General features: G+C 47.3%; 1 protein-coding gene across 2 annotated transcripts in view; it reads right to left on the bottom strand.

The window, feature by feature from the left end:
- Positions 1 to 22,945, bottom strand: part of Iqck (IQ motif containing K) — a 138,632-nt gene that overhangs the window by 89,331 nt on the left and 26,356 nt on the right. For both annotated transcript variants that reach the window (XM_052761157.1, XM_052761156.1), the window contains exons 5-6: positions 1,377 to 1,429; positions 1,174 to 1,251 (exon numbers count right to left, since the gene is read on the bottom strand). In XM_052761157.1, the coding sequence (XP_052617117.1) occupies positions 1,174 to 1,251; positions 1,377 to 1,429 (131 nt within the window). The remainder of the gene's footprint in view (positions 1 to 1,173; positions 1,252 to 1,376; positions 1,430 to 22,945) is intronic.

The following is a 22,945-nucleotide window of genomic DNA, read 5'->3' on the forward strand; positions in this document are numbered from 1 at the left end:
GCTAGCAGAAGCTAGAACACTCTGTCTCCAGCTGCAATGATGGCTGCTACTTCTCAGTGTGTTTCTATGAGCTACGAGGGGACCTGGAGGCCCCTTGAAGAATCCCAGGCGGTAAGTGACTAGGGATTTACAAGGATTCTCATGGAGAATCTCATGGAGAGAAGAAGGTCTTGCATTTTGTTTTTTAGGTTTATTGTATGTGTATGTTTTGCTGCATGTAAGTCTATGTGCCACATGTGAGCCCCATGCCTGCAGATGTCAGAACTGGATCCCCTGGAACTGGAGTTACAGATGTTGGTGCACTGCCATGTGGGTGCTGGGAACAGAACCTGGGTCTTCTGCAAGAACAAGTGCTCTTAACCACTGAGCCGTCTCTCAGCACTCACCTCCATCTCTTTGAGATGAGTCTCACCATGTAGCTCTGGATGGCCTGGGATTCAATGTGTAGATTAGGCTGGCCTCAGATTCACACAGATTGAGCTTGAGTTTGAGGCCTGTGGGAGGGACTGCAGCTCTGCTGGGAAATTGCTTGTTATCTGGCATGTACAAGGGCCTTGAGCTCATGCCTCACTGGCAAAGAGACAGACAGAAGCAGACACAGAGAAAGAGATGGGAAAGAAAAATTGTTCCAGCTAAGAACTTCTTTTCTGTGCTATTCTCAAGTGTTTCTGGGATGGAACCAGTGCGCAGACGGAGCGAACTTAGTCTGTAGGACAAGTAACAGGAGACAAGAGCCCCAAGCATAACTGACCTGGAGTCCTAGATGCAGTGCATGAGTGAATTCCTTTACACCAAAGGAAGCCATCATAACCATAACCTTGAAATTAGGACTGGGTGGGCCAGATGGTTCAGTGGCTAGAGCTGTGTAAGCGTGAGGACCAGAGTTGGGCTCCCCAGAATCCATACAAAGGCCGGGAGAGAATGGTGGCTGCCTGGACTTCCGGCGCTCAGAAGGCAGACACGGGATCCCAGAGCAAGCTGGCTGCCCAGGCCGACCACATCAGCAAGCTTCAGTGAACAAGGGGAACAGTGATCAGAGAGGACTGCCAACGTCAGCCTCAGCCTTTACGCGTGGGCCCACACACCTGCAAGCATGCATACACACGTGCATGCACACCAAACACACATACCCATAAGAGAAAAACACACTAGGAGTCAACTGTTTACACTTACTGGTGCTTGAGCCATTCCTCTACAAATGGAATGGAGAAGAATTCCGTGCACGGCTCCCCTGCCCGCTTTGGATTCTGGCTGGTCACGCGACCATGTTCGATTGGCAAGGAAAAGGAGAGTTAAGTCAGTTGTTACTCTTCTATTGCAGATGGACACAATCAAATCCTGGGGGCCATTGAATGCTCATGACAGGAACAACTTACTTGTACAGCCACTCAGTCAGGAAGTCGCAGGCAATGAACTTGGTTCTCTTCCTCTAAAGAGAGAAGATAAAATTCAGTTATGTTCTTCCTCTACCCACGTGTCTGTGCAGCACAAAGAGAGGGGTTAATTGGTTAGACCCGTTTTAACATGTATGGGTCCATTATGGGGTTTATAAGTGTGTCAACAAGCAGTATGTGGACAATATAAAGCAGCCTGAGGGATTTCTCTAGTCAACTTTGGATAAAGCATTTTCTGACAGTAGGGCACTAACTGTCTAACGAAAGGCAGTGAGTGAACCAGGTAGGCGCTTATTACATTTCCTTGCTCAGTACCTCAGGAGGCTGATTTTGAAAAAAAAAAAAAAAAGATTTGTTTGATATGTATGAGTATTTTGCTGTATGTATGTATGTATGTATGTATGTATGTATGTATGTATGTATGTGCACCACATTCCTGTACCATCGGAGGTCAGAAGAAGACGTCAGATCGCTGGAACTCAGGTTATGGATGTTTGTGTGCCAGGCTGGCACAGGGTCCTGAAGAGCAACAAGTGCTCGTAACCACTGAACCATCTCTCCATCCTGAAGAGGCTGATTTTATGGTTCACAACAGCTAGGAACTGGTGGGAAGGATCTTATTATCTAAATCACAACTTGCTTTGAGTCACATGTGACTTATAGAAAGGACAAGTAGGGTACATTTTGAGAGATATAACCTTGGATGATTTCTGTCATGCGAACATCATGGACTAGGGCAGTACCAACAGCACTAGGTGGTGTGTCCTCATTTTGTGTGGTTGGCTATTGGGCCATTGGCTGAAGCACAGGGCACATGGTACATTGGCTCTTGGCTGAGGCACATGGCATATGGCACACTGGCTACTGACTGAAACACTGGGCACATTTCACATTGCGTTTGTTGAGTCCCTCAGTCTACTCAAGCCCACAGCTGGACTTCACACCTGGGTGCTACTTTGAAGGTGGAGGGAAAAACATAAAAGTAAAAATTTAAAGCACTGGAAGGTGGAAGCCAAGCACTTGGGTCCACTGTTCCTGCTAGCTGTCCTTAGTACCCATACTGCACCCCATCTCTTAGCAGAAACCTTACTGCTTCCATACAGCTATCAATTAGGCCCAAAACTGTTTCCTGGGCTTCTGAGAAGAATGGGACAACTATGGGTCACAGTTCTGCCTTATGAGACAGAAGTGGACACAGCCAAGAGGTGTCTATGAAGACTCTGCTTTCCTGGTTTCTCCCCTGCTGTCCTCTGAAGTTCCCTTCTACTTCCGGTCTGGAATACAGCTGTTGGCCTAAACATGGTATAGTCCCGTCAAGCCCTGAGACCAAAACCCACGTGTTCAGCCTGGCACGGGGATACAGCCTCAGGAAGTAGGGCCAGAAGATCAGGAGTCAGATGCCGCCCTCAGCTCCACAGTGAGTCTGAGGCCAGCCTGGGCAATAGGAAGCCTTGCCTCAGACAAATGAACCAAACAAAAATCCACACGCTACAGATGACGGAGCAGGGGTCAGGAGCGGCTGGGCCTTTGCTAACTGCCTTAAGCCACTGTGCCCGCTTGGGCCTACACTATCCCTCTCTTGATGTGTGAGGCAACATAAACTTCACTGGGTTTACTGCCACTCTTCTTACCATTACAAGCAGCCAAATATAGCCCTAGCTGGGAACTCACAAGGGGAAAACAATCTAGGGTATTGGGTCACGCTGTGCTGAGAAGGGCACAGCGCATCCTCTCTCCCATTTCTCCCTTCTTGTGGCTGCAACAGAACCATCAGCTCCTGTCGGAGAACTCTTACAGAACTGGGAAATGGAGGGTTCCTTTCTGGTTTGTTGTGTAGCAGTTTCCTCTGAACTGAGATGCTCTGTCCTCAGCTATGCTCCTTGGGACTCGGGGAGCAGGGCTAGTGAGATGGTTCAGTGGGCAAGGGTGCTTGTGGCAAAGGCTAATTATCTGAGTTCGACACTCGGAACTCACATGGTGGAAGGGGAGAACCGACGCCCACAGTTCCTGCACAGGACTCGGGACGCCCCGGGGAGCCCACGTGTTCACAGGGTCCCTCCCCTGGCAGACAAGCAGGTGCTGGGGAAAGGGGACTCCTGTAGCAGAGGTGCCCACAAGTGGTGCAGGAGGTTCCAGGGATGAGATGTGTGAGTTGTGACCCATCCCACTGGCCTGTGAGCAGCCTCAGTGAGCTCACTGATTCAACAAGACAGACCCAGGCGGAAGGACTTAGTTGGTTGGTCACTGGTGCCCAGCTGGAGTAAATGATCATTTGCTCATGTCACCCCAGGAAAAATCAGAGAACCCCTTTTGACAGAGACTAAGACCCAAGTCAGTCTAGAGGTGCTGAAGGCCATGTTGGTAGCCCTCCGAAGAATGCAAAGTATTCCGGAAATTTTCTCTGTCCCTCTAGATCTCCTCTCCCCTCTGTTGCATGAATCCTAATTGGTCTTAAAATGAAAATCCAGAGCCAGATATCGGGGTAAATGCTGAAAGATCAGAGAAACAGCCACCACCTCTTACCTCACCTACTCCTCAGCCTGAAAGAGCGTGAGTTCCTGTCTCCTCCCGCCTTATATTCCTTTCTCTGCCCAGCCGTATCATTTCCTGTCTCAACCTTCCTAGTGCTGGGATTAAAGGTGTATGATCCCAAGCGCTGGAATTAAAGGTGTGTGGTCCCAAGTGCTGGAATTAAAGGTGTGTACCACCACTACCTGGCTCTGTTTCTCTTTTAGACAGGATTAATTTCATGTAGCCCAGTGTGGCCTTGAACTCACAGAAATCCAGACAGATCTCTGCCTCTACCTCCTGAGTGCTATGATTAAAGGTGTGTGCCACCACTGCCTGAGCTCTGTGGCTGGCTCTGCCCTCTGATCTTCACTCGAACTTTATTTGTTAAGAGCACAATCAAAATATCACCACACCCTTCCCTTCTCTCCGCTTCTCTCCCCTCCCCTCATCTATGATGCAGGGAGCTAGCTCAAGTCAACCAGCATCCCTTACCAACCACCCAGGGTAGCAGAGGGTTCAGCAGGAAATGTGGAGGGAGAGGAGGGAAGGGGTTGGATTGCACCTTCCCCAAGATTCTTCTGCTAGTATCCTACCCCCCCCCTCAGATTATGACCTTATTTGAAAATAGGACTGGTGTAGATGGAGTCAGTTAATCCAAAACAGTCCTATCCAGAGAAGACAACAGGGATCCATTAGCAAGACATGGTCAGGTAGACTGCAGTGACAATCTCCTGGTCACACTGTACTGGACCCTGAACCTGCTACAGAGACTCAAGTTTCCGAGACGTGCCAGTCCAGGAGGCAGCCCCCTCCCCTTCTCTCTCTCCCTTCCATTGGTGGTGTGCCCAGGATGGAACTCAGAGCTCACAGTATTATGCTAGGCACACTGAGTTACACACCCTGTTGGAAGCTAACCTTTTTTTTTTTTTTTTTTTGTCTCCAAGTTGTCTGTGCTAGGTTGATTATTGTTTACAAAAGAGAAAGTTACAACTACTAATTTTCAGTTCTCCAATCCCATGCAAATCCTAAGGTGCCCCAGGAAGCCTTTTCCACTTAGGAAAGGCTGTCCTGCAGTTTGATGAACCCCATCTCAGCATCTCAGAAAGTAACAAGCCACAAAGTATGTCTCCCTCCAGATTCTAAACTCTGGGGAGCAGGCTGCACACCCCTCTTTCTACCTGGGGCTTCATCAAGTGCCTTGTGTGGAGCAGGTGAATGAAGAAATGCAAGAACAGTTCCAGGGGGTCCAAGCAAGAGAGACTCGGGTACAAGGATGTGGGCATTTCCAACAAAGATTTATTAGTATAATTCTGGATACATTTCATTCACGTCCCACAACTGCTTACTCTCTCTCTTCTCCTTCTGACACAGAGTATCCCTAGGTTGGCCTCAAACTAGCTATGTAACAGGGGCTAAATACCTTTTCTCCGCCTCCCTAGTGCTGAGATTACAGGCAGAAGCTGCCGTGCCTGGTCTGTGTGGAGCTGGGGGCCAAACCCAGGGCCTCAGGCTTACGAGGCAAGCACTCTACCAACGGAGCTGCGCCCCAGCTCACCAATGTTTTCTTAGGAAACATTTCCATCTGATTTCTTTTTTCTTCTTCCCTTGTAAGCATCCAATTTGGTTTTATAATCCACCAGAAAGCTGATGGCATTGCTGTGAAACCGGCGGTCACTGAAAAGCAGAGTGCTGCTTGGGGTTTGTAAAGGGAGCTTTATCGTGGCTGTTAGTGAAGAAAAGACGGAGGTGCCCGAATCGCTGGAGATTATTCGCTGTCTTTTACTTCGAAGCCAACAGCTTTTATAAAGAAATTGGAAGACAGCCGACCAAGGGGATAAAATGAAAAGTGCTATCTTAGAAAGGGCTTGTTTGTTTGACATACAATATTTTTTCTCATTTTTTTTAGTTCTTTGAGAATTTTATAAGCATATTTTGATCACTGTCACTCAGCGTCCATCCCTCCCAGATCCACACCTCCCTCCTTTCCAAGTTTACAACCTCTCTCTCTCTCTCTCTCTCTCTCTCTCTCTCTCTCTCTCTCTCTCTCTCTCTCCTCTTGTCTTTCTCTCTCATGGTGTTTTTTTGTTTTGTTTTGTTTTGTTGTTTTTGCTTTTTAAAGGCTGTGTATGAAAGGCAGGGCTCCCTTCAAAAGCTACCTTAAAAGAAGAAAACACTTGTTACAACAATGCAAATATGTAACCAAGCATGAATTGCAGCCTAATGGCTTAAACAATGGAGCAACTGTAAGATGCTGGTCTCCGTCTTCCCACACACCATGCTTGTCCACTTGGCATTTATCATACCCGTTAGTGGTAAAGATTCTATGCAGAGAATGCAGCCTTGCTCACCCTATTAAATAGACTTAGACATAGCCATATGATGCTCATGCACAGATTTATTTGCTTTTGGTGCAAAGAAATAAAATGCGAGAGATGATATTTTCCTCCAGTTCTGGGCAGGCGTGGACGTGCCCTGCATACCCAGACATGCAGAACAGTGGGGTATTGTTCAGCTGTTGTTTAGTTTAAAAATTATCTACTGGGGAGCTGAAAGGGAGAAGAGAGGCAACTGAAAGCTGTGGTGAGTGGAGAGATAAGGGAGGAAGTAACAGAAAAAGGAAGGCGCAGGACTGAAGACGCTCGGGCTGCCAGGCTCCTAGGATGTGGGCAGACACAATGAACCATTGACTGCTACAAGGCACAAGTGTGCATATTTGTGCAAGCAGAGCAAACGGGCAACCGCGAAGTCTGCCACATTATTTTTGTTGTTGTGTGTTTGTTTTTGAGACTGTACAGTGAGCTATCTTTCTAGGCCCCAAATCCTAAAAGCAGAACACAACCCAACACAACCTACAGCTGACCGGTGGATGTGGTAGTGGATGACAGAAGCCAGAAGTTGGGAGGAGGAAGCAGGAGACCACGAGTTCAAGATCAGCCTCGGCTACACATGGAGTTGGAGGTCAGCCTGGGACAGATACCGGAGACCCTGTCTCAACAACAAACCAACAAAAATGTAAAGTTGAAAGGGAAAAGAGCAAGTGACAAGGGACACATGTCATCACAGATCTGTAATTTACTTTGAGATGAGTCCAAAGCAGCACACTGGACAGACAGAGGAAGAACTGACAGGTTGGTGGGTAGATATGTTGTGAAGCAAATAGAACATGTAGCTGTAACAGATACATGGTGGATATGTGGATTTAAAAAAAAAATGGTCCTAAAAAGATGGAAAGGGGAATATTGTTTAAAAAACAAAACAAAACAAAACCCCACAACTCTCAAAGAGAGAGAGGCACACATTAACATGAGATCAATTCATAGAGTAGTCTACACCAATTTTTATGCTGAGCACACACACAGGGGATAGACTGGCTGAAGGCTGAGAAGCGAAACAACTAACACTTGAAAACACCGAAATCTGTATTAAACGGGCGTACAGAATTCTACCCCCAGAGCCAAGAGATCCCAGCTGGCTTTGGTGATGCACAACTGTAATTCCAGCAGTCAGGAGGCTAAGGCATGAAAACTGCCTGTTTGAGGTCAGCCTGGGCTCTATAGCAATGTCCTGTCTTTAAAAAAGGTTCACCAACATACAATGAATAAAGGAAATGTGGTATAGACATACAATGTGGAATTGTCTTCAGCTGTAAGGAAAAATGAAGCATGTCATTTGCAGGAAAATGATTACAGTAGGAGAGAATCATACCAGGCAGGTTTAGTCAACCTTTAAGACAAATATCATTTTCTCATTTGTGGGTCCTGGGTTTTACATAGCTACCTAATATATATCCAGGTGACATGGAAGTAGAGAAGAAATGGTAGAGGGGAGCAGACAGGACTGCTGGGAGGGAGGAATACTCATGGAGAGGGTAGCAGGGATACGGGGGATATGGCCAAGAAAGACAAATATCTCATGTTTTCCGGTCTATGTGGAATTCAGGTTAAAGACACATGCATGACTTTAAAGCAGAAGTAAGACTATTTGAGAAGAGGAAGGGGACCAGCAGGAGACTGGGGGGGTGGATGAGAAAAGATTAAGGAGGTGGAATATGGTCTAAGTATTACATGAACATGCCATAATGAAACATCATTTTATCAATGAATAAACACTGATAAAAGAACATTTTTCTCTAAGGACATCATTGAGGCTCTCCAATCAAGCTGTGCTGGAAGATCTCCCTGTGGGCTTCTCACATCTTAAAAAAAAACATTACTTTCTGTGTAAGTCATTTTGAATGGGTTTTTTGTCACTTTCCAAAACCTCAAAGCCAGTAACTCCAGGAAATACAGAATCTTAGTTTTGCATAAATAGCACTCAGTTATTATAAATCACATCCAGCTGAAACAAACTCATGTAAATCTGCACTGGTCTTTATCGCTACGGATAGAAACATGAGACTTTTATTAAAAATCGATGAGTAAAGTATCAACATAATGGTGAGTGCCCAAAATATTTCCAGGGATATGCTGATGGGAAGAATTCCCAAGCGAAGTTCACAAAGCAGCCATTAAGCCAGCTCTGTTTAATGCAGCTCCTCAATTACGTTCTAATTAAGTTCTGATCTCTCCTGCTCCAATTAAGATAATCCAAAGGTACAGCTAGATGTCAAGGGACCACTTCAGAACATCAGGCCAACTGTCATGTCTCATCTTTTCAGGTATTTACATGTCCCCTGCTTGATCTCTTCCCGAGGAGTACAGGCCAGTCCACAGTAGGACGGACGTGAGATGGCAGCCTTTCGGTCCCTCTTCAGAACACTGAAGGGCTCTTCTAATCATCACCCACCAGTTGATTTCCTGACTTAAAACCATTTCCTTTTCCAACTCGTACAGACTCTGACCAGGGAAGGCAACACTAACAACAGGAGATCAGGAGGACCAAGGTGAACACAGACTGTGGAAGAGGGAGGCAAGACTGATTGCCAAAGAAAGTCCTTTGCCAGGATTAAAACTCTGCAAACCCGGCTGCATGGTCTCATCTCCAGTGCATTCCAGAGTCTGCAGCATGCCCTTCAAGGCCTGCTCTCTGCAGACACCAAGACATGGGTAAAAAGCAGCCTTGACAGAAATTCCCATGATACACATGTGTAGATCCATCTCCACATGCCTGCCCCAAACTGAGTTTATACTCTTTTCTCACCCTGAACCCCGCTCCCCTCCCCCATTTTGGCTGTTGTGTGCTGGTATTTGCCTCCTTTCAAGCAAGGCCCCTAATGACATGAGTGGACGGTTCATACTGCTTGTCACATACCTTTCTTTAATCCTCCCAATGGCCCTGGGGAGACAGGTACTAAAACATCACCCTCCTCATCTAACAGATCAGAAAACCAAGGCTCATGGAGTTGATGGAATCTCCCCAGGGCCCCAGGGCTAGCAAGAGTAGGAGAGGAGACACAGGCTGCTTGTCTGACCCCAGAACCTTGTCTTCCCTCAGGGTACCGGCACAGCCTCAGATGGCCTCTTCCTCAGATACTGGACTCATTTCTAATCTTCCAATCCAGGGCTGTGCCGCCGAGTTTTATAGGGACTTGACCCAAACTAGAGTTATCTGATACTGGGAAAAAAAACAAACAAAACAAAACAAAACAAAAAACCTCTATAAGATTGGCCTGTCGATAAGTATGTGGAAGGGCCCAGCCTATCATGGTGGCACCATCCCTGGGCAGTGGTTTCTGGGTTCTATAAGAAACCAGGCTGATTAGTCCCAACACTTGGGAGGCAGAGGCAGGCAGATCTCTGTGAGTTCGAGGCCAGCCTGGGCTACAGTGTGAGTTCCAGGAAATGCTCCAAAGCTATACAGAGAAACCCTGTCTCAAAAAACAAACAAACAAACAAAAACAAAAAACAAAAAGAAAGAAAGAAAGAAAGCAGGCTGAGCAAGCCATGAGGAACAAACTAGTAAACAGCCCCCCAACACCCCTAGGCCTCTACATCAGTTCCTGCCTCCTGGTTCTTGCCCTAAGTTCCTGCCCTGACTTCCCTGGATAATGGACAAGTTGTTAAGTTTGTCCTTCCTCTCCAAATTGCTTTTGGTCATGGTGTTTTAATACAAAATAGAAACCCTAACTAAGACTAGGACCAAGCAATTTTTTTTTCAAGTTAGCTTTGTTATTTTATTGTTAATTTCTCTGTATAAGCCAAATACTGACACTAAATTTAAACACATTTTCTTACTGAATTCTCACACACACACATTCTTTTTCTTTCTTTCTTTCCTCTTTTTTCCCTTCGAGACAGGGTTTCTCTGTGTAGCTTTGCGCCTTTCCTGGATCTCGCTCTGTAGACCAGGCTGGCCTCGACCTCACAGAGATCCACCTGGCTCTGCCTCCTGAGTGCTGGGATTAAAGGTGTGCACCACCACCGCCTGGCTCACACACACACTCTTGTATAAATCAATTGGGATCACTTGTACTTTAAAGAGAAAGAAACTAAGGCTTAGGGTGATGAAGGTCACAACGCTTTCAGGTCTACCTCTCTCATAGCAGCTGGGGCTACAACAACATGAAAGGTCACAGCTAGACTGCGAGCACATTTGTGATCCCAGCACTCGAAAGCACAGAGACAAGAAGAGCGAATCTTAGAGCAGCCTGGGCTGCAGACTCTGCCCAAATAAAATCCAACGGATCCCACTATCGCTCTCTTTTTCTTCAATGACTTCCACCATTCAGACAAGTGTTCAAGAGATGACTGAGTCTGAGGACAGCAGCGGTCCCAAGGGTGAATCTGTTGTTTGGATAAACAGTCCTGCTGACAAACTACCTTCTAAATACTTATTTTGCATCCTAGATTGGTGCTGCTCTCAACTGTAGCCAGAGAAACTTCTCTCTGTAGTGGGCAACAGTTGTTAGTGCTCTGAGTCTATGTAACTAAGCTCTCAGCTGTGGCTGGGTCATCTAGACCAAACTCCCACACCCAAGGAACATGGGACATTGAGGAAAAAGGGGCAGAAAGGATGTAAGAGCCACAGACGGGGAGGAAAGCTGCGGAATGCTGGTTTCTGGACACGACATGCCTATTGTACTAACAGCAGTGGTGACCTGCACAAGATCAAGCCAGTGTAAATCCCAGCATGGACGGGGACGGGCCCTGAGAGGCCCTGCTCCTGGAGGAGGGGTGACATGGAGTCAACAGCTGCTGAAAGAGGTCTCTCCTTTGGGGATCCGGCCACGGGTGGATTTCTCATGCTCCAGTCAATGGCCACACACCCATGAGCATGTGGGCAGCACTAAGTGTACTCAGGAGGTTATTAATAACACCAACACACACACAAAAAGGATATAAGATAGAGTGAGGTGGGGTGAGGCCCAAGGGGGTGTTGGAAGGAGGTAGTGTTGGGTGTTATGAACAAAATATATTGTAAAAAATATGAAACATTCAAAGAACAAATAAAAAATATTTTTAAAGAAGGTTGGGATACTTTCAGGTTTTTGTTTTGTTTGCCATGTTTGATCACAAGCTGTAATTCTAGCTGTTGGTCCCAAATCCCTGAAAGGTGTCTTCACAGTGCATTTCCAGCCGCTGAACTCACCATTATTCCTAATTTTGCTACTGTTGCTAATTGTAATGTAAATATCTGATATGCAGGATATCTGATAAGGGACCTCTGTGAAAGGGCCATCTGACCCCCAAAGGGGGTGTGACCCACAGGTTGAGAACCACTACTTTAAGTTTTACTCAGATATATCATTTTTTAAAAAAGGGACTGTAGATTGAGAATCCCTTTTTCCAAAATGCTTGGGACCAGAACTGTTTTGAGTTTCAGAATTTGGGGATCTGTGAGTATCTTGGGATGCAGCCAAGCCTAAACATGAAATTAATTTATGTTCCCTACACTCCTTATACATAAAACCTGAAAGTAGTTATATTTGATATTTTAAAATAATTTTACATGTCAGTTTCATGGTATATGTCTTAGTCAGGGTTTCTATTGCTGTGGTGAAACACCATGACCAAAAGCAACTTCCGAAGGAAAGGGTTGATTTGGTTTATGCTTCCATATTGTAGTTCATCACTGAAGGAAGTCAGGACAGGAACTCAAACATGGCAGGAACCTAGAGGCAGGAGCTGATGGAGAGGCCATGGAAAGGTGCTGCTTACTGGCTTGCTCCTCGTGACTTGCTGGGCCTGCTTTCTTACAGAACCAGGACCACCAGCCCAGGGATGGCACCACCCACCATGGATTGGGCCCTCCCCCATTGATCACTAAATAAAGAAAATGCCCTACAGGCTTGCCTGATCTTATGGAGGCATTATCTCAGTTGAGGTTCCCTCCTCTCAGATGACTTTAGCTTGTGTCAAGTTGACACAAAACTATCCTGCACAGTATAGAACTTTGCCCTGTGGCATCGTGTTGGTGTTCAAAGTTTCAGAAATTAGAGCTGGGGGGTGGAGCTTTGTTGATACAGTGCTTGCTTGACATGCAGGAGGCCTTGGGCTTGATGCCCAATGTTGTGGGAGTGGTGACTCATGCCCATAATCTCAACACTCGGGAGGTGGAGGCAGGAGGAACAGACGTCTAAGGCCAACCTGTGCTCCGGACTCTAAGGAGTCACACGTTTTGGATTTTCACATTATGCTCTGCCTGGGGCTTTCGAGTGACACGGGTCCTTCCTCGTCTGTCTGTACTATCTAGAAAGTAGTGTGTAATGGCACATGCCTGCCTTCAGTGGATTTTTTCTTAATGATATCTTAAGCAGGATGTCATCCACCACTCATTCAGACAAACCTACAGACAACAAGAAGAGCCATGAGGGAATAACACTCCTCTTACAGATTTTCTGTTTTCCAAACAGTTAATGTATGTTAAGTATTTTTGTTTTTTAAATTACTCTTTATTATTTTATGTAGATGGATGCCTTTCGGTATGTATGTCTGTGCTTCACATGTGTCCCTGGTACCTGTGAGGGTGTTGCATCCCCTGGATCTAGAGTTACAGACGGTTGTTGAATGAAATGAGGACTTGAGTGCTCCAAGGTATGGTTGGGAAGGATTTTATTGTAGATATGAGGAAGAGAACAGCAAGAGGATCTGAAGAATCCACAATGAGATGAGGAGGGGAGAGTGAGAGAGGAGGAGAGAGATAGAGAGGAGAAGGGAGTGAGAGAGGAGGAGAGAGACAGAGGAGGAGGAGAGAGAGAGAGGAGAGGGCAGGTGGACCGAGAGAGGAGCCAAGAAAGTGCATGACCAAAATGTCGGGGGGGGGGGGGGTTATACAGGACTGAGAGGTTGGGGGAAGGGAAGCAAGCCCCTGGGCTGGAGAGGTTTATGGTAGAAGGCTTGGTGAGAAGAGGTGCCCCAGGTACTGAGTGAGCCTGGAGGTCTACATGCATTTTGGTATGTAATAGGGACCACAGTTGGCCATTTGTCCCAGATTTCTGACAAATAGGACCTGATAGTTGTAAGCCATGATGTGAGTGCTGAGAACAGAAGCCATGTCCTCTGGAAGAACAGCCAAAGCTCTTATTTTAAAATTATTTTTATTTAAGAAACTTTTTATTCATTTTATATACCAACCACAGATCCCCCTCTCATCCCTCCTCCTGCTCGCCCCAAGCCTTCTCTCCCCCACAACCCAACCCCCCATCCCCTCCTCCAAAAGGGTGGGTGCTCCCATGGGGAGTCAGCAAAGCCTGGTACATTCAGTTGAGATAGGATCAAGCCCCTCCCCTCTGCATCAAGGCCAAGCAAGGCATCTCACCATAATTAATGAGCTCCAGAAAGCCAGCTCATGCACCAGGGATAGATCCTGATCCTGTTGCCAGAGTCCCTTCAAACAGACCATGCTACACAATTGTTTCCTGTATGCAGAGGGCCTAGTCTGGTCCCGTGCACATTTCACAGCTGTCAGTCTAAAGTTCATGAGTTCCTTTGAGCTTGGTTCAGTTGTTTCTGTAGGTTTCTCCATCATGTTCTTGATCCCCTTGCTCATGTAATCCCTCTTCCCTCTCTTCTACTGGACTCTCAGAGCTCGGCCCAGTGCTTGGCCGTGGATCTCTGCATCTGCTTCCATCAGTTACTGGATGGAGGCTCTGTGGTGACAGTTAGGGTAGTCACCAATCTGACTACAGGAGAAGGCCAGTTCAAGCACCCTCTCCTCTATTGCTAGTAGTCTAAGCTGAGGTCATCCTTGTGGATTCCTGAAAATTTCCCTAGCACCAGGTTTCTCCCTAACCCCACAATGTCTCCCTCTATCAAGATATCTCTTTCATTGCTCTCCCACTCCATCCCTCCCCCAGCTCCACAATTCCGTTCCCGCATGTTCTTATCTCCTATGCCCTACCCTCTATTGCTCCCCACCCCCTCCCCAGTTTACTCATGGAGATCTCATCTATTTCCCCTTCCCAGCGCGATCCATGCATCCCTCTTAAGGTCTTCCTTGTTTTCCTACCTTCTCTGGAGTTGTGGGTTGCAGTCTGATTATCCTTTGCTTTATATCTAGTATCCACTTATGAGTGAGTATATACCATGTTTGTCTTTCTGAGTCTGGGTTACCTCACTCAGAATGATATTTTCTAGTTCCATTCATTTGCCTGCAAATTTCATATCATTGTTTTTTACAGCTGAGTAATTCTCCATTGTTTATATGTACCATATTTTCTTTATCCATTCTTCGGTTGAGGGGCATCTAGGTTGTTCCCAGGTTCTGGCTACTAGGAATAATGCAGCCAAAGCTCTTAATCACTGAGCCATCTCTCCAACTCCTGAGCATTTTCTTTTCAAACATTTATTTTGTGAGGAAGTGGTGTGTGCGTGTGTGTGTGTGTGTGTGTGTGTGTGTGTGTGTGTGTGTGTGTGTTAGCTGAATAGAGACACACAAATGAACAAATCAACACAGGCAAGATTGGAAGAACCTCCCAGTCAAGTCTAGCCCTGACTGCTGCTGACTCAGAATAAATGATGAGCTAAATAAACAGCCATAATTTTAAGCCACTATTGGAAGCTATTTTTGTGGTCGAAAGTGAACTGATGCTGTTTGTGTTTAACAACTGAAACACAACTTGTGATCCAGTGATGATATCCCCCATCTGGCAGTCGGTCAAGACTGCTACCTCAGCCATCTGGCAGAAAGCCATGCCCCTGCAGACGAAGCTCCAAGTCAGAGGGGGAGAGTCATACCACGAAGCCACTGCCCTTCATTTGTAAGAGAACCCTGGGGTCACCCTTGGGACAGGGCCGTTGGACTTTGTCTTTAAAGCCTTGTTCTCAAAGCTGGACTTTGATTTTTAGAAACAAAGACAACTTCCAGCCAAGTCTGGGGAATGAAGTGATCAATGCTCCTTTGTTAAGACAGAACAAGAAAAGGAACACGGCTATAAAGTTATAATAAGATTTTTCTTGTATGGCTCACAAACTGGGTCTGACAGCAGTTTGAAGAGTTGTCATGGGAACTGTTTTTTTCTTTGAAAAATTAAAACCATTAAAAAATTTTAAATTTGGTATATAGAAATTATACATATTTATAGGTTATCTCGCGGTGCTTTGGTATCTATCTGTTCTCATGCAGTGCACAATGTCAAATTAAGTTAAACATATCTCTCTGCTCACATGGCTCACTTCCTTACATTGCATAATGGGACATATTTCTTGCACCGATGGCCTTGTTACCTTGATGAATGTTGGCTCTGGAGCCAGAACCCCAGGTTTTGACTCTGTCTCATCCTCTTACAAGTCTCATGAATTGTGCATCTCTCTGGACCTCAGTTTCTTCAGGCACAAAGTCGGAAGACAAAGCCATCCAGTCTCAGCAATACACTGATGATAGCGCAAGGCTGGGGTGGGCTCATTGGGAGAGAGTTTGCCCCCTGTGCAGGAGGCCCTGAGCTTGATCCCCAGCACCACATAAAACGGTGCATAGTGGTAATCTCAGAACTATGGGGGTGGAGACAGGAGGATCAGAAGCTCAAGGATATCCTTGGCTACATACCCAGTTCCAGGCTAGCCTGGGCTACATGAAACCCAACCTCAAAACACCACTATTACCAAAACAAGATAGCAATATAAAGCAGTGTAATGGTTTGAATGATATGTCCCTCATATCTCCAGCATATGAACGCTTGGTCCCCGGTTTGTGGAGGCCTAGGGGGTGTGGCATTATGTGAGGGTGTGTCACTGGGGGGCTGGTTTTAAAAGCTTAAAGACTTGGTACCAAGTTGAGTTGGCTCTTTCTGTTTCCTGCTTGTAGTCTGAGATGTGAGCTCTCTGCTTCCAGCTTCAGCTGCCATGTCTGCTACCTGCTATTCCCACCATTATGGACTCTAACCCTCTGAAACTATAAGCCCAAAATAAACTCTTTCTTCTATAAGGTGCCTTGACCAGGGTATTTTATCACAGCAACAGCAAAGTAACTAATATAGTCAGCCCCTGGCATACAGGAAGTACTCATAGTGAGTTTAGCATCAAAAACAAGCACTTGTGCGTAGCTGGCCTCCTGACACTGACTCAGATGGCAGCTGACAGATCATCACAACACAGCCCCTACTTTGAGTCATTATTCATTTAGGTACAAAGACCCCAAGTATAAATTTGGACTTGGTGCATGGGACCCACTTGATTGTTATGACTATTTTTGGCTTGTGGGGAGTTTCTCATCTTTCTAGATGAGGAAGGTCCATTTCCACCATCATCTGCTTAGGAAGTCATCACCTGGAGTGAGTTGCTGAGGTTCAGCAGCAGCAGCAGCAGAACTGATCGCATCTTGGCTCAGCCAAGGCCTGGCTCTGACCTTGTAAATGCAAATAAGATATTCCTTTTTCCCAGACTGCAGTTTTCACACTTTCAACTGCTAAGGACACCAGCTACACCACCAGGCTATTCTCCAGAACCAAGGGAGGAATCTTACACACAAACACCGAGGAGGGCTGACCCTGAGGAAAGTCGGTACTCATGCTTGAGTGTTCTCAAACAAAAGGTAATTCCATGCCGCACTCTAGCATCCCTGTTCCCACCAAAGTCACTGTTGAAATCCTAGCCCCTGAGGCCACGGCATCAAGAGCCGAGGCCTTCCGAAAGTGATTAGGACATATGAGTAGAGCCTGTGAGGGGAACAGAAACAGGCATTTAGAAGCTGCTTTTCCTAAACATCATCGTCTCCTCACTTCAAAGACAGGATGTAAGCCTAACTTCTCTGCCTTCGTTCTGTGTCTGTCTGTCTCCTTTACTTTGGCTGAAGGCACAGAGACAAATCACTGTCCCTAATCTTTCCTCTGGTCACTGAGGATTCCTTTCCTAACAGCAATTATCCACGATGATGAGGTCACACCGAGAAGCAGAAGTGATGGAGGCCTGGGGGTAAGATGGATCCCTATCTAGAACCGAAATGGAGCTAAGATCAACCAGAGCCCACCTTAACCAGGCCTACTTAACTGTGCATGCCCTTTGTCCTCTGCCCCAGGTCTTTCTCTACTTTAGCTTAAAAGCTCATGTCAGTATCCCAGAGACAGACTGGATCCCTGTACCTCTTTGAACTGCTTCTCTTCCCAGTGTGGCCATACTGAATAAATCCCCTGTCTCTGCTCTTTATAATAGCTGTCTCTTCAGTTGGCACAGGTTGCTGAGCCTAGCTATGTGGGAAGGGGGCTGTGAGAGCCCAGGCTTTTGGTTCTAGAAACTCTAGTTATGGGATTAACAGCCTCATAAAAAGAGGCCCCATGCTAGGACAGCATATGAGAAAGACTGGAGGTACCATCAGATGGGCTTGTAGTGCTTGCCTATAAACCTAGCATATGGAGAGCTGAGGCGAGAGTGTAGTAGTTCAAGGCCATCCTCAACTACACATTGAGTTAGAGGCCAACCTAAGCAACAAGAGATCATGTCTTAAAAAAATAAAGGGTGTGTGTGTTAGGGGAGGGGGTTGTACTATCAATGAACCGGAAAGTAGGCCCTCCCTGAAGTAGGATCAAAAGAGAGGAGAAGGTTGGATATAATGACATGTCCCTTTAATCTCTGCACTTGGGAGGCAGAGGCAGGCAGATCTCTGAGTTCAGAATTATCATGGTCTACATCGAGTTCCAGAACATCCAGGGCTACATAGGAAGACCATCTCACGAAAGAGAAGAGAGGATGAGGAGGAGGAGGAGGAGGAGGAGGAGGAGGAGGAGGAGGAGGAGGAGGGGGGGAGGAGGGGGAGGAGGGGGAGGGGAGGGAGAGGGGGGAGGAGGGGGAGGAGGGGGAGGGGGGAGGAGAAGGCCGTGGCACCATGGGAAGGGAAAGAAATCCTGAGGCCCTTCATCCCTGCTGTCTGAGAACAAGATACTTATGCAAATAATGTTACAAACCTGTGGCTGTACCAAAATAACAACTGATAGCCAACTTGAAGAAGGAAAGATTTTTTGTCTTATAAACTTACGGGTTTCAGCCCATGCACTGTGGCAAAATATGGCAAAAGCTGGCACAAAAGGGCTGTTTGTCTCATGACAGCTGGGAGCAAAGAGAGAGTGAGGAAGGTCACACCCAGTGGGCTAACTTCCTTCTATTTGCATCACACACCCTCCCTCCCCTGACACACACACACACACACACACACACCCTCCCCTCCCCTGACACACACACACCCTCCCCTCCCCTGACATACACACACACACACACACACACACACACACACACACACACACACACACCCCTCCCCTGACACACACACACCCTCCCCTCCCCTGACATACACACACACACACACACCCTCCCCTGACACACACACACACACACACACACACACACCCCTCCCCTGACACACACACACACACACACACACACACACACACACACACACCCCTCCCCTGACACACACACACCCTCCCCTGACACACACACACACACACACACACACACACCCTCCCCTGACACACACACACCGTCCCCTCCCCTGACATACACACACACACACACACACACACACACACACACACACACACACCCTCCCCTGACACACACACACCCTCCCCTCCCCTGACATACACACACACACACACACCCTCCCCTGACACACACACACACACACACACACACACCCTCCCCTGACACACACACACATCCTCCCCTCCCCTGACACACACACCCTCCCCTCCCTTGACACACACACATACACCCTCCCCTGACACACACACACACACACACACACACACACACACACACCCTCCCTCCCCTGACACACACACACACCCTCCCCTCCCCTGACACACACACACACCCCTCCCCTCCCCTGACACACACACACACACCCTCCCCTCCCCTGACACACACACACACCCTCCCCTGACACACACACACACACCCTCCCCTGACACACACACACACACCCTCCCCTGACACACACACACCCTCCCCTCCTCTGACACACACACCCTCCCTCCCCTGACATACACACACACACACACACACACACACACACACACACACACACACACGCACCCTCCCCTGACACACACACACACACACACACACCCTCCCCTCCCCTGACACCAAAGGTTCCACCACTCCTCAGTACTGTCACAGGGTGGGACTTAAGCGCCAAACCCTAACAACCTTCATCCTTTACCTCCATCAAGAAACAGTAGATCCAAGCATTTACAGGTCTAGTTCAGAAAGTACCACTTACAGGGCCTGGGAGAAGCGTCAGTCAGTACCTAAGTCACTTGGGACACAAGCATAAAGACCCGAGTTGGGATCCCTAGAACCCCTGTAAGGCTGGGGGCAGAAGGAACTGTGTCTGTAGCTCTAGTGCTGCCCCCACCGCACCCCTGCTCCCACCCGCCCCACCCCCGCCCCACCCCCGCCCCCACCGTGAGGCCAGAGATAGAAACACGAGAATTTCCCCAGGAGCCTGCCAGCCAGGTATCTTGGCTTATACAGTGGCAGACAAGAGACCTTGTCTCCAGAAGGTAGAAAGTGAGAGTGACACCTAAGGTTGTCTGCTGACCTCTACGGATGTGCTATGGCACGCATGTCTCTGCACCCACAAACACAAACACACAGATTCATCATACACATAAACACATACAAAGATTTCTAAAAAGAAGAAATTCTCTCTTGTAATAGTTACAGGAGATTAACAAAAGACTACCAGCCTCCACAACATGCTTATGTCACTTAATTGCAATCTTCAAAACAGGCCTTGACTTTGAAAGAAAAATATTCATCCACTTATCTATCCATCCATCCATCCAGCCAGCCAGCCAGCCATCCACCCAGCCACCCACCCAATAAACATTTTGCTACTTTGGAGCCACACTATGTAGCAAAACGGAAAATAAGTAAATCAAGCATAAATAACCATATGCCAGCATTTTAAGAGCAAACTAGAAGTCAGCAATTATTCTTGAGCCATATCAAGATAAAATATCAAGGGTTCCAGGAAGCCATGAATGACTCCACTGTTTAAGAGCCATTTGGATGCGAGCTTGGTGGCTGGTGACAGATAGAAAAGACTCAGCTGTGCGAGCTTTGTTTGCTGGCTGCTTGGTGCTCATCTGAAGCATCTATGCCCAGGGACAGGTCGAGAGGAACAGCTGGGTGGGAAAAGGGCAAACCAGAATAGCAGACGTTCCACTCAGAGGTGGTAAGTGTCGGGGCAGAAATAACTGCATTTTTAAACCCTCAAAAATAGTCCAAGCAAAGGTCACACAACCAGGGCGGGAGAAATGGGGAGAGTCGTATTTAATTAAGCAATCCTAAGTCAGGAAAGGGAAAAAGTGAACGTCAATTCACCTGCCTTGGATATGTGTAGCATTCAAAGACCTGAGCATCCTGGGAGAAAGGCGCGAAACGAACATTCCTTGGCACCCATGAGAATTACTAAATATTTGCACACTTCCTCCCAGTGACAGGAGATGCTCTGTTATCTCTTTAATAGTTGAGGAAATTAAAGCTCATTCTTAAAGACTTATTTTTATTTATGTGTATGTATGTGTCTGCCTGTGTATGTCACATGTGTGCAGATGCCAGAAGAGGCCAAAAGAAGGTATCAGATCCCCTGGAGCTGGAGTTACAGGCAGTTGTGAACTACATGACTTGGGAGCTGGGGACTGAACTCAGGTCCTCTGCAAGAACAGCAAGTGCTCTTAACTGCTGTACCACCCCTCCATCCCCAAAACTCAGATTATTTAAGGACATACTGCAAATACACGGTCAAATGGGATTCTGGGCTTGCCTTTGCCACTGTTCAGTTCTTGCAGATGAAAACTCTTAACAACCCACATTTTCCCTCACCTGTCATTATGACATGGACACGTTACTGCTGTATCTAAGCCCTGTGCAACAGCCAATGGCCGACTGCTTGGTTTTGTTTCTGTCTTGAGATAGTTATGTAGCCCAGGCTGATGCAGAACTCTCAGCATCAACGCCCCCCCACGCCCCCCCCCCACGCCCCCAGCCTCCTAGTGTGAGTCGCTGGCACTGACATCTGATGTTTAGACTGTTTTCATTTACTCAGCCACAGCTCATCTGCTAGATGTCAAAGATGAAACACAAGTTGGCACAAGCCTGCTAATTAATCTCTAATATACACAGAAATACCTTGGATTCTTTGAAAGCAGTTCATCATTGCCTGGGGCTGGAAACCGTTTTTGGTCCCTTTGTTTCAAGATTATTTATGAAACACTAGATATGCAACCTTCAATGTGAAATCTTAATTGCGGCCCTTTTAGATGATTTCCTACCCTCTGAAGGGTGTAAATTAGAAGAACAGCAGAGTGAACGAAAGGGCACGCTGTGAACGCAGCTGCCCTAGGTCCCAAAAGGAACCCAGCATCAGTTCCACGCTCGCTGCTCCTCTCCAGTCAATCTTGTGAGAAAAATCAGACACACAGGTGAGAGGTAAGAACAACCTCTCCATTACCCTTCACCCACCACAGTGTTTACGATCGTCTGTGGCTTTCAGGACAGGGCCAGGTCCTAAGAGGGGAGACACTCTGTGTTCACAGTACCTGGGCCCCAGCACCACTTGATTTCATTCACGTGCAGATAACCTTGGGTCTGTGCACTTGTGTGTGCATCTGTGTGTGGTATATGCTAGGCCCTGAATCTTATGTACTGAGCCATGTCGCCAGCCCCCCTAGACATTCTGTATGACTTTGCAAAGACTCCATTGTGATCCTTCCACTGTTTCATCAGGTCCTATCCTGTGTCCAATTTAATAAAAGGCCGAAGCACACTGAATCTACTCTGTCCAGCAGCAACGTAAGAGAAAGGGCAGGACTGTGAGATGGTCTAATGGGTAAAACACTTTCTGCACAAGCATGAGAACCTAAGTTCAGATCCCCAGGACCCACATAAAAGCTGGACACGTCATGTGTGTAACCCTCCTCACTGGAGGCTCACTGGTCAGCCTGTCTAGCTCAGAGGGGAAGTTCTAAGGTCACCAAGAGAAACTGTCTCAAAAAATAAGGTGGAGGGCAACCACGGAGGATATCTGAAGTAGTCCTCTGAATGTGGCCCCTACCTGTGTGTGTACACACACACACACACACACACACACACACACACACACGAGGAAGGCAGAACTGCTGGCAGGGCAGGGGACTGAGAGGTCATCTGGTTTTTCATTCAGCTGGCCCAGAGTGGGCTCCTCTCCAGCCACTGCAGCCTCATTCCCACTCCGCCCAGCTGCACCTGGCTTCTGTATAACCCCGCAGAGGGGAGGGTGGATCCTAAAAGAGAACACAGAGGTGAGTGGAAGCCATTGAGCCCATGAGCAGGAAGTGAGAATCTGAAGCAGCTCTGTCTTCATAACCTGAGGCCAGCAGCCATCTGTTTCCCAGCAGACAGCAGTAAGGGGAAAGTGGCGGCATTTCCAGGGTCTGTGCTGAGCACCACCTTCGAGTCTGTCTATGAGGAGAGACAAGAGCCCAGACGGGATCACCTAAGGTGTCCTCTGTCACTCGCTGGCTGGGTGATCCCATGTAAAAATGAATTTCCCTGAGTTTTTCAGACCTTCCTCCAAGAGAGGGTCTAGTCTAGAAAGTTCTTCTCAGGGTGGAAGGGCTGACGAGTGGCAAGCACGTGGTTGGTGCTGATGGGCCGCAAACAACGAATAGACGTGAAGACAGCTCC

Source organism: Peromyscus californicus, unplaced genomic scaffold (genome assembly GCF_007827085.1).
Source record: "Peromyscus californicus insignis strain IS unplaced genomic scaffold, ASM782708v3 Scaffold_4__1_contigs__length_199733344, whole genome shotgun sequence".
Taxonomy (NCBI): Eukaryota; Metazoa; Chordata; class Mammalia; order Rodentia; family Cricetidae; genus Peromyscus; species Peromyscus californicus.